At 42.3% G+C, this 12,837-nt stretch overlaps 1 protein-coding gene across 1 annotated transcript in view; it reads left to right on the top strand.

Moving 5' to 3' along the window:
• LIN7A (lin-7 cell polarity scaffold A) overlaps positions 1-12,837 on the top strand; it is a 499,534-nt gene that overhangs the window by 384,455 nt on the left and 102,242 nt on the right. The window contains exon 4 of the mRNA XM_078674233.1: positions 8,872-9,081. Coding sequence (XP_078530359.1) covers positions 8,872-9,081 — 210 coding nt within the window. The remainder of the gene's footprint in view (positions 1-8,871; positions 9,082-12,837) is intronic.

The raw sequence follows: 12,837 nt of genomic DNA on the forward strand, positions 1-12,837 counted from the left end.
ACAAATTAAGAACGTGTGCCTGAATGTGAGCAGAGGAAAACTGATACTGCATGCTAGCCTTTGCTGTCACAGACTTCTCTGGACAAAAAGATGATTAGTGACATATGGAACAATCTTTGTGGCAATCTCTAGTGATCTACACGTGTGTCTAGCATATGCCTTGTTAGACCTGGCACGGTTGGCGTGTTCTCCCTTGACCTTTTTGGCTTCCGATCTCATGTTTTGACCTTGTTTAGCTGACTTAGGACTTTGAGCGCATTTGACACTGCTGTGCAGTGACAAAGCGGTGTCCTCGTCATATACATACTGGCGATTGGTGTATATATGATTCGCTGATTCGAGTTCGCCGGAAGTCCCTTGTTCAGGGGTAAGACTTATATCCGGGGCTTGTATTTCAAATGCACATCTGTGGACACCTGCCGCACTGGTTGTGCCTTCCACGGAGGTAGCTCATCGATTGCACCACAGGTTTGCCCTAGTGAGGCCTGTGTGCATGGCTTACTGATACTCAGCTTGGCATTTAAAAAGCTAGGTGCCAAGGTTCTGCATGTCTCTTACTTTATTGGAGTTCTCACTGGGGACAGGGTGCAGTGTTGGGAAGAAGTAGAGCATGTGCGCTTTACATGCAAGGGTTGTGAATGGCACCAGGTGATGTGTTTGGTATGACAGAGCCTGCTTCTTGCAATGGATTAGCATGGGGTAATGTAAGGAAGGGCTGGTGAGCAGTATTACCTATGGACAGAATAGTAACAGTATCGTTTTTGGTATTTGTGAGTTCGTAATGGCAAATCCTCTCTGGTAGTGCAAATGCATTTAAAAATACGTGTGTGGAAATATCACTTTTGGGAAAGTGGGCATTTAGATGTTCATGGCTCTGTGTGCCTGTCTGCCTGTCTCCTAATTTACAACTGGGTGCTAGGGGGAAAGCCACATCTGTGCATTCCTATAGAACGCCATAAACTAGGGACTCAATGGAAACTGCGGACCTCTAACTTTGAGGGGCCTTGCTGGGAGAGTTACATTGGGATGAAATTGGCACCTGCATTTGACAGGGCAGAGTCTTGGCCCCTCTAATATTAGTGACCTAACCTCCCGTAGTAGATTGGCAGACTGGACAGAATTAAGAGTGGGCACGTGCAGTTGCCTCATAAACCTATTGCATCTTCAAAGGCTATTCTGGATATAACTATTGGGACTCTGACCTCAACAGTCAGAGATACTTTTGAATTTGGAACCATACTACGCTGATTCAACGCAGGGACATCAACATGAGGAATCAATAGGGCAAGAAGGATTGCAGCTGGATTATCTGCAGGCTTGTGGTGGCCTGGAGCTTTTCGTGCTCTAAGAAGGGGACTATCACTTGTTGAATTTTGCCTGGACATTGCTGGCCTGCAGCTAAGTGCCCCCTGTCATACCCTGGACCCTGAAGTACTCTGCAAGGGCCGGTGAGCTGACCTCCTAGCCACAAGATCCTAGGGACACAAAGGACCTCACTGTCTCCACCAGATCATAAGGACCGCCTGGGTGCAGCAGAGACAGGTGGAAGTGATCGTAGTTGGGACAAGGGCCGTCCTGACGCACACCTTCATCATGCTGTGCAGTTGAGTGTGCCCATAAAGCATCAGCCCCCTGAGGTGCCAGGAAATGAAGAGTTCGAGGAGTGCGAGGGAATCTTGCAGAGTCTGAGGGACCCATGCTTTGAATCACATATGTGGCAGAGCATACTAAACTCTTGCACTCCAGGAGGCCACAAACGTCTCAGCTTATTGTGGTTACATCCCGACTTGCAACAGGCTGAGCATAGAAAGATATTTCATCTCTAATGTGAATTGCTTGTTGTTAGAAATGGGATTTCTGGTTGGCTAGGGGTTGCGCCTAAGCCAGGCAGAAACCACCACTCTAGTCAGGGCAAGGGAGTTACACGCTAAAGATAACCCCTACTTACCCTCTTGGTAGCTTGTCACGAGCAGTCAGGCTTATCCCAGAGGCAATGTGTAAAGTGTTTGTGCAACACACACAGCAGCAACATACTAGGCCCACCACAAAAAGGAACTCCACACAATGGTATATAAAAATAGCCTTTGTATTTTCATAAACACATTAGAAACATAATCACACAATATACAACTGGCACAAGGCAATGTTCAGAGGGGATTATATACAGGACAAGGCCAATCGGGCCACGGTCAGAGCCATCAGACAGGTAAATAAATATTAAACGCAACCAGTAACTACTGGTACCATAATGACCTAAGCATTATCATAGTCACATTAGAGACCATCCTAAAATATCATAGCATGACATTAGGCATAACCACATTAGGCCCAAACCTCATTAGCATAAACACATTACGCATTAGGCCTCATCAGCATAAACACATTATGCATAAACCGCCTAAACATAAACGCATTATGTCATAGGCATCACAAGCATAAATCACGTTACGCAATCATATTAGTCGTAAAGCATATTATTAAACACCCATATAAGCCTAACCACATGATGCCACCTCTGCGGGCATTACCTAAGGGCCTTGCGCCCTACTAACACACAGATATCCACAATGACCCCCAAGTCAACTGGCCTTCCACTGGGACTCAAAATGCCCTCTGTCCCAAAATGTCAGGGCTGGCTGCCGATGCAGCAGAATCCCAAAAGTGAGCAATTGCGCAGATCTAAACGTTGCAGCTGCCGCTAATTGCGGTGCAGATTTGCAGGCGAAAATGTGGGCACTGGCACTTACTGTGCTCTCTGGACCCTCTGCGTACCCACTGGGATTCTCTAAATAATTATGCTCCACGTTGCAACTGCTCACTGTAATGCGGCACACCTGTGAGAACAGCCCGGGCACTCACGGTGCCCTTAGAGCGATCACAGGGGGGGGGGCGGGCACAGACAATGTGCCCCTACTCACTACCATCACCAAGTTCACAACGGAGCCCCGCTCACCAGGGCTCTGGGGAGGACTCTGCCCACAATCCCCGGGCACCGACAATGTGCCCCAACAGGTCCCGCTACCGGGACCTCTCTGAAAACTGCACCACTCACCGGAGCTTTTTTTGGGGACTCTGCTCCTCTCTGCACCGGTCCTCAATGTGCATGGAGGCGGGGTTGGCTCCTGCTCTTCTTTTGGCACCGTCCAGTGCGGGTTGGGCTCCCTCTAGTACCTGGCAAAACGCCGGGTGGGCACCCGCTCATGGAGGCACAAAACAGCGGGGTGGGTACCCGCTGAAACCTGGCAGAAATGCAGAGTGGGCACCCACTCCCCACGCTGTGCAGGGGGAGCTCCAGGTCACAGCCCAGTGCTGCAAATCTATAATAGAAGCGCTACACGAGGTGCTAGGTCCTGGATAAAGGTTAGGGGGCACAAGACTGGGCTCAGGCAGGCCAGCACACAGGGCCCTCCCGAAGGGAGGCGGTCCCTCGGGCGGTTCCACCTGGATCCCAGCAGCAGCCCCCAGCGTCAGAACAAGCACAGGGTCACAGCTTTTATAGTACATTTTCCTTTGTCTGTAGTACAGGGCTTTAGGGGAACCAGATGCAACTGGTTCAGGGGGGGATTAGAGCACTTTGTGTACAAGGCTTCTCTTCCCCATTTGTCATGTGGGGGCTCGTCATCAGATACACCACAGGAGGCGGAGCCAGCATTGTACAGGCTAGACACAGGCCTATTTAGGGACCAGGGACTACTCCCATTACTCCAAATGCAGATGTCCCATTCAGCCTAGTGCTGACTAACCCTATCCCTCTGGAGCCACACACACCTCACCAGCCCCTGTCACTCAAAAGCCAGACATGCAGTTCACATCAGGCAGGCAGACACATGGCACACAGAAATGCCAACTTCTAAAAGTGACATTTCTAAAATAGGTATAATAAATCTGCGCACACGATTACGCAGCATTTATTATCACTATTCCAAATATACCAAACTTGACCACGCTGCTCCTCTCATATCTTCTACGGCAGATTGAATATGGATATTTTAAAAGGGTTAACATTAAGGGTTTTTTGGGAGCATTTAAGGTATGAACAGCTGTCCGGAAGAAATTTGGGATTGGTAGGATAAATAGATATACCCCTTTAGTGGACAATCCTCTACTTTCAGATATTTTTAAGGAATGTTATATGGCACAGTTGGCTCAGAGGGGGGTGAGGGTCATCGCTGATCTGGTAGACAAGGGAGGAATCCTCTCTTTTGATACAATAAAGGATACATTTGGCATTAGTAACACCCATTTTTTAAGTACTTACAAATCAGGGATTTTTTGTTAAAAAAAGAGGGGGAAGTGTCGGCTTTAATCGGGTCGTACTTGTCGATTTAATGTTAAAATATTTTCTCTTCCTCACCAAAATATATAAACAATTGAATAAATAAATGGCAGATGACTTAGGGAAACACGGTGCTCGCTGGTCAGAGCTCCTACATGTGGGAACAGGAGATTGTGAAGATTCCCTATATTTAGCGCAGACTTCGTTTATCGCTACTAATTTACAGATCCAATGTTATAAAACATGGTTCAACCTATATATGACTCCGAAGAAGATAGTTAAATGGGGGGGGTTCTAAGGGCGCTCATTGTCCACGGTGTGGCTGCTTTGCAGCCGATCTCATTCATTTATTTGCAAACTGCCTCAAGCTTGAAAATTTAACAAAGGATGTTGGCAAAATACTTGAAGCACAGCTCAGTTATCCAATCACTATCTCACCGGGCTTATTAGTTTTAGGAGTAAGTGATGTGGGAATTCCATGGATACACCAAATATTTTTATTTATAGCCATGACTATCCTCAGACTGTGTTTGGCCACCGCCTGGCTGGATCCCGAACCACCCACTGGGCAGCAATGGCTGGGTAGACTCCTCGCTATATATCGATCTGAAATAGCTGTTATGAACGCAGGGGAAGAAAAGCCAGGGAAAGGAGTAGAGAAATCTGGGCTCCAATTAAGCAGTGGATGGAAGGGGTATGGAAAGATTAAGGGTATAATAACTGCAGATCTACTGTTTGCTCTAACAATTGGATCTGTGCCTGTTTTCTTTTTCTTCTTTTCTTTTTCCCCTTTCTTTTGATGCATTATTTTTTCCTGTACCTACAAATGTAATTCTTTTTTGGATCCAACTCTAGGAGAGGGGGGATTAGAAGGGTGGGATGGAAATAATTTCTTACTTTGAGATGTTTTTAAATGTATGTATTATTTGATGTGATGAAAAAAACTTGAAAGAAAGGAATTACCACTGAAACACTTATCAGGGAATCCCAAATGCATTCCTCTGGGAGGGCAGCCCCACAGTAGTGAGAAACCAAAATGACTGTTTGTCACTACCAGGACATGTCACATACTTAAGGTACATGTCCTATCTTTTACCTACAATGCACCCTGCCCATAGGGTTAGCCATCTTGAAGAGTGTGTAAGACTAGGCACAGTCATACATGCAAGTACGTACTATCTCCCACCACAGTCAGATGTCACTCATCTCATCCAATGTGTTATATGTAGGCAAAACAACAAACAACAACCTTTCAAGCATAAACTCCAAAGGGCACAGAGGAACACCATGTAAATTGAAGCTCTTCACAACCTTGTCAAGGGGGATGAACCAGTATATAAATAATACATTTGGACCCCCCAGAAAGTCCTTTGGGCCTTGCAGATTCAGAAATAATGACCAAACATCCATACTTGTATGCAATTAAACAAAAATTAAGGAATACAGAGATTGCTTAAGAATCTCACCCCTCTTAAAAGTTATTATTTCTTTTTTTGTACTCACCAAATGTATATTTATGATTATGTATGAAATAATTATTTGAGATACAATAACAAATGTGAGCTTCTGAACAAGGTTTGTGATCATGTTATGTTTAATAGCAATCTTAAGTGGCTTTCCCACTGCTTGAGCACCATACAAAAACTAGACATAGGCATGATCAGTCATAGAAATTTAAAAAGAACACTTTTATGTCAATTTTACTTTTTTCAAATCATGTGTATGCTTCCAGACAACAAAAACAAAAGGGGGGAGGTAGAGAGGAAAGGAGTGGACTCTGCCTCAAAACTATATGTAAATAACCAAAAAAGAGTCCCTCCGAGGAGACAAAAGAGAGATGAAAATGCAACAACACCAACCTTGCTGTGGAAGGGAAATGTTTTTTGTTTTCAAGTAATCCTCACCCACCAGGGTTACCCCTTGGTGGCATGCTTCATCATAGGGTTAAAGCCTAACCTGCTACGGAAAGGGGCTATGACCAGTGAATACGCGGCAGCACTAATTGTGTGATGTTCCTATACACCTATGTTGGTTGAGACGGTATTGGAGTGGGTTCTATAGTGCATAAAAAGAAAAATATCAAACTAGTGGGGAAAAGGTCAATTTATTCACTCCCCTAGCTGATATGATAAACAAAAGGGGATGTTGAGAAACTACTGAAGGCATATAACCCACCATTTCCCTGGTCAACTACTTTCAAGCCCTACCCCAAGGCTTTTCTTCAGGACTGAAGGGGTTTGCTCCCATTCCTATAGTCAACTGATCTCTAAGTAAATAGCAAATAAAGAATGAAAATAAAGGAAAAGTAAACAGCACCAAATAAGTCTGTTCTCAGTTTTTCTAAATCAATGAAAGGTGCCATATTCAGGCCAATGAGTCCAAATCGGGGAAGGAGGGAAACCTGTAGTCAGACCTTTATCAAGGCTACTCCCTCACTGGGGGAAGAACCCGTTCCATTGCAGGTTAGGGATGAACCCTATGAGAAGCATGCCACCAATGGGTAACCCTGGTGGGTGAGGGTTACTTAAAAAGAAAAATGTTTCCCTTCCACAACAAGGTTGATGTCATTGCTTTTTCATCTCTCTTTTTTCTCTTGGAGGGACTCTTTTATGCTTCCAGACATACACGGGTTACATAGCTTATTAAATTGAAAGTAATAATGTGTTTAATCAACTGATTTTAGTTGCTAGCTGTTAGAAATTGGGTTAATGGTTGACTGGGGTGTGAGCTCTGGTCAAGCAGCAACCTAGTCAGGGTAAGTCACAAGCAAACCCGAAAATAACCTGTGGTCCAACACCTGGTAGCTTGGCACAAGCTTAACTTAGTGGCAATGTCTAAAGTATTTGTGCAACACGTCAAGCAGTAAAACAATGAAAACACCACACAAAACACCACTCACCATGTTAGAAATACAGAACACAATTTAATAAAAACAACAAGACCAAAATGACAAAAATGCAATCAATAGAACCGGAGTTATCAACTCCTAAAGAATAAACTGCAATATAGTGCCTAAAAGCATAAAGCACCAACTGCAGCTATCTGGTCAGTCTGGACCGGGTCAAAGTCAGAAGTTCAGGCCGACCGCATTGAAGCGCAGTTCGCATACAGTAACAGATTAGTCTAGCTGGGGATTTACCTTCTCAAGTTTTGTACCAAGAGTTCTGTTCACATTGGAGAGGGCTGCAGGGAGCACGGAAAGTGTCCCTGACCGTGGTCGGTGAGGCATGAGGAGCAGGCCGGAAAGAATAGCAATCCTTGTCATAGCACAGACGTCCTTCTTCATGGCAGAAAAAAACAGGCACAAAATGAGGGAGTACAAAGTGAGAGGTCAGACAGAATATCCACAGGTCCTGAAGCGTACTTTCAGTCGATGTCTGAGGTCCTTCTTTTATTCACAGTTGTGCCTTTGAAGAGGGGAGACGCTTCTAGAGGCATACCTTTGAAGTGCACAGATCCCCTGCCTTCCCAGGCATCCCTCAGCTTCATGCTAAATTGGATGTTATTCCCTCTCTAAAAGTTGAGGGACTCCATCCACCAGTGTCTAGCCTCCAACGGAGCCCTGCTCTAACTACATTTTTTCACACTGCTCATCACAATGAACCATAATCCCTGAACACTTCGCCATTTTGGCATTCATTGCTGGTTCTGTGAGCAGGTGTCAATGAAATTGAGTGTGTCAGTGCATACTGGGGGAAGTGCAGCGGGAGTTGCAGAGTGTGCTGCAATTGCCTCATGATGCACCTGGAGTTCACTATATCTTACCTTGGTAGTGCATTTCAGTCATACTGCTGCCCTAGCTTACAATATTAACAATTAGCAGCGGCCATGTTGCAAGGAAAAATGTCAGTCTGCTTTAGCAATTCACCATGAATATTATCTGAAAGTGCATTCTATATTTTAGAAAATATGCACCAATTAGTTGGTCTGAACTGCTGGGATGATGGGACTGTACTACTCCAATGGAACTCAAATATGGATCCCTTGTTCTGTACAACACAGGGAGCGGTTGAGCTTCAGAGGACTGTTGGCAGCCTCACAGTGACAGATGGTTACTCGTCCAGCAAAGAGCAGACTATGTGTCTGGACGCCCTCAACCTGCAGTGACCTGCCACTCTTGGCTTAGAATTCAAAATACCTATCTTTGTTCCTGGTAAACTGGTCCAATGAAATGTATCAAACCTTAGACTTATGCTTTACAGCTTTTTTTTTTAAGTGCTGTAATGCCCTTTCTGGTCTTATTCACATTAAATAATACTGCAAATAAATGAAATGAAATAGGGTGTGTTTGGGTAAGTATGTTTGTGTGTGTATCTTTGCATGAACGTGTGCATCTCTGCGACTGTTTGTGCACGCATGCATGGTAGTGTGATCATGTATATCCAGACACATTGCCTTTTATAAATATGGGTTATTGATGGATCTCTTGTTTGTTTATTGATTTATATAGGTATCATACATGGAAATTTATTTTTTTGTAATTTTTCTTTATTTTAAGAGATACTGTTTGGTTATTTACTATCCGTCAAGGGTGTGTCATAATGTTGTCAGAAACAAAAAAACTGCAAATCACGAGTGACGGTACTCTCTTTCAGGCAACTGTTGCTGCATTTGCAGCCAGCGAAGGCCACTCCCACCCTCGAGTGGTGGAGCTGCCAAAGACCGAAGAAGGACTTGGCTTCAATGTCATGGGCGGAAAGGAGCAAAACTCCCCAATCTACATTTCCCGCATCATTCCTGGAGGAGTGGCAGAGAGGCAAGGAGGCCTCAAACGTGGAGACCAGCTGCTTTCTGTTAATGGAGTGGTACGTATACAACTTCAGTCTCCTAATGATGCAGCGCTACTCCAGAAATAATTCCTAAAACCATATCACCTTTGCCTGAAATACCAAATCATACATCTACTCATCAGTGGGGCCCATTACACTGTGAGTTACTCACAAAACACTTTCATCCTACTTCATGGATCGGTGAGATTCAAAGGAGAGCTGCTGTATCATAGCGGAGTGTCTAAATTAAAACTAAATATTTACACTATTTACACCTGCAGTTTAAGGAGTTTTACCATGGTTTTATTGACAAAATATTTATTTAGAAACATCACCATTTTTGGTCAACGGATCTGCTAGTAAAAAATTAGGCGTAGGAAAATACAAGACCAGCTTAATTCTCCATTTATCTAATTTTTATTAAAAGCAAAGTTTAGCATGTCTAAAAAGTTTGTTCACTTTATTTAGTTCTTTATTTAAAACGACATTAAAGGAATAAAAGTTTTATCTCAAACAGTTATATTAATTTATTTCAGAAATTTAGAAATAGACATTATTAATTTAGATTTCAAAGTGCAAGTATTAGCAAAAGACAGATAGTTCCCAAAATTCATTTGCTCCTAACTTCCCTCACTAATATCCTCATCTAAAGCTCAGACCTCATTCAAAAGAAAATAGAAAATTATTCTAAGTCTTACATCTCAGGAAAATCAGCATACCGACAGCATCTCTGGAGGAAATCGGAAGAGAGTTTTTTTCTTAAGTAAAATCAGCACCTTTTTCACTAACTTTATCTATCTACAAAAGTAACTATCGGCATAAACTCGAGTTCTGATTGGACAATTTAGGGGTGGATGAGCATCACCTCATCATTCTAATATACGCTTTCCGTTGTGTCAGCTAAATTTTAAAGGGTCTTTTGTTTAAGAAACTCTTTGGCCTAGTCACATTGTTGTATAGCGTTTTAGGACCCTAGTGTAATTTTCCCGATTCATGCCCTTATATAGATATAAAATACCGTATCCTTATATAGGCATAGAAATCATAACCATATTAAGACATAACTCAAGTAGTCCTTATATGGCTTGGCTACTTCCACCAGTTCCAAAAATCTACAACGATTTCTTGGAAAAACCCGCATTCAGCAGTCAGAGACTTCCCCCTGCATGAATATTAAGTTATCCAAGAAATCATGGATTTTTCAGAGAATTAAGTCTCTGATGACGTTATTATGTCCAATTTTACGTCAAGCTCGGCACCTTCAAGGTATAAATATGCCCACACTTGTTCAAACAAACACGCGGTGGTTTGGAGCAGTTCGACTATCTACTTGCCCGACGCCCCCTGCTGCAGCAAGTGTCCCTCCAGCTGACGCACTGAGAGAGGCTGTACTTTCTCCTGCCGAGAAATCCAGCTCCAGTGTTTCCAGGCTACCCTTGCGGGTTGCTGGGAAATCGAGTCCTGAGAGAGAGATACAAGAACTCCTACATTCTAAACCAAGGTACGGAGTTGATTAGACCCTAAGAGAATTCTTGGAATAGATTCTTGGCAACTAATACTAAAACTAGGCTACACCTCACTTACTTCTTCCCTTGTACAAGACCTAGGTTAGGTACACCGGGGTAGGTGTATTTTAGAAGCACCAGTTGAGTACTTTTAGTCATTATTTATCACTGTATGTATTTTATGCATTCTAGGTATCTTATGGCTTAGAAACCATATCATGCTTTTACAGTATTATTTTATAAAACTCTTCGTATTATATGCTCTGTACTTTACAGCTAGCATTACGATTGCAGCAGTTCATTTCTTATGCTTGAGAAAGAAGACTGTTCAATAAATACCCTTTTATTGAAAATGCCTGTCTCTCTATTTCGCTGCACCTCTGGTGAAACGAAGCATGCACGATTGATTGAGTGAAATAACTATCTATTGTTTCCCTGACTCTAGAGATATATTTCTTATTCTTGGGGAACAAAGTTGTCATGTTTTAAGCGGTTGTCAAAAACTAATCCCTTCTTGTTTATTCGAGAAAGTTTCTAGTGACCTCTGAGCTAGCTGGCACACACACAGTTAAGTTTAGTATATTCGGTAGAGACCTAGTTGACTTCAGTCCTACGTCTAACTTACAGGATACACTATTCCAATGCACATAGCCTATTGGGAATATAGGAACTCTACTACAACATCCTCAACTAGCAACTCCATGAACTTTTCCCACGTTCAGTTATTCAAACGTTCATTCTTTTTGGCAGTCATCAGGACTTCCACGGCATGTTGGCCTTGAACTGTTTTCGTTCAGGCACAGGCAGCTCGCATTCTTTCTCGTCTTTTAGCCGCGCATGCGCTTTATCTCTTGCTGTCACAGTAATCAAGACTCCATGTTTTTGGTAGACCTCACAAGCCAGAAAGCTACATTTATGCGTGATATGCTTACCTGTCTCCAACCTCCAGCCACAAATACGTAAACAAAAACCACATTTATGCCGTTTTTGATTATTTAATAGCTGCACATTAGTTCATGACTTAATAACATCACATAATTAGTTAATTATGATTGCAACATAAGCAAAATTAGTTTCCCACGTATACTTGTGTAGGTGCAATTTTTATTCTAAGTTCGTTAATTTCACACATCACTCAATTAGTTGAAGTTATGGTTATGGAAGTGTGATTTCACAAGGGGTATACAACATTTTGTTTCTCCACCTCGCTCCATCAACTCCCTCCTTTGGTGATTTTATCACCAAATATCTCCCAAAATGTTGCTAATTTTATCTATACATGTTTCGAGTTCTTCAGATTAGTATAGTTTAAACTCTAGTATCTTCTTATCTGGTTTCCCCAAAGGCTCTTTCTTGAAATTCCTTCATTTCTATATCATAGTTTTCTCTTTCTCTTTTTTCTCGAATTACTTTCTTTATTGACTTTCTTGCATTCCTTCTTTTTCTATATATACAACATAATCTTATCATCAAAATCATTAATACTATTACTGTTACTGGAATTAATATTTTACCTATAATTGAACTACCTATTTCTTGAAACCAATGTTTAACTGCTGAAAGACTTTTACCAAGTCGTTCAAGAACACCATCAACCTCCAGTGGTTCAATTCATCTATGCAACTCTGTAATATTTGTGATGTACTTTTCAATATTTAGATTTTTGTCTGGAATATAGGTACAACAGTGCTGTACCTTCAAACTTCAAAATTCCATAAACTCCTCCTTATTTTGCTAATATTATATCAAGAGAAAGACGATTTTGCATCACTATAGCTCTCATAGCAATCATTTCGGTGTTTACCATTAAAAATCCACCGGCTGTGTCTGTTGACAAACGATCTACTATCGTTGACAATCTTCGAATTCGATTTGCATTAAAAGATTTTCCCACTGCTGGTATCAGTGCTCCAAAAATATCACCTAATATTTTTATTATACTCTCTTTTTCTACGACTTAAAGGTTTACCTATCTCATGTATCCCATTAGTACCTCTATCTATATGAAAGATTTTTGGAAAGACCAAACCCACATAGCAGGTCCCATACCAGTGGTCCGGTGATCTATAGTAAGCTTTATTCCCACATATGAAGTATATGCCAGGAAAAACTGGATCTTTTCCCCCTTTAAATCCCCAACCCCCTAGGATTCTATAAGTGTCTTTACATTGACATGCTCCCACAAAATAATTGTCATACACAGTGTTGTCTCTCCTAATACAGAATTTCCCTAACAATGGAGTGTCTATATTTATGGCTACATTCACATTTCTTTCATCAAGATTTT

This window comes from Lissotriton helveticus, chromosome 1_1 (genome assembly GCF_964261635.1).
Source record: "Lissotriton helveticus chromosome 1_1, aLisHel1.1, whole genome shotgun sequence".
Taxonomy (NCBI): Eukaryota; Metazoa; Chordata; class Amphibia; order Caudata; family Salamandridae; genus Lissotriton; species Lissotriton helveticus.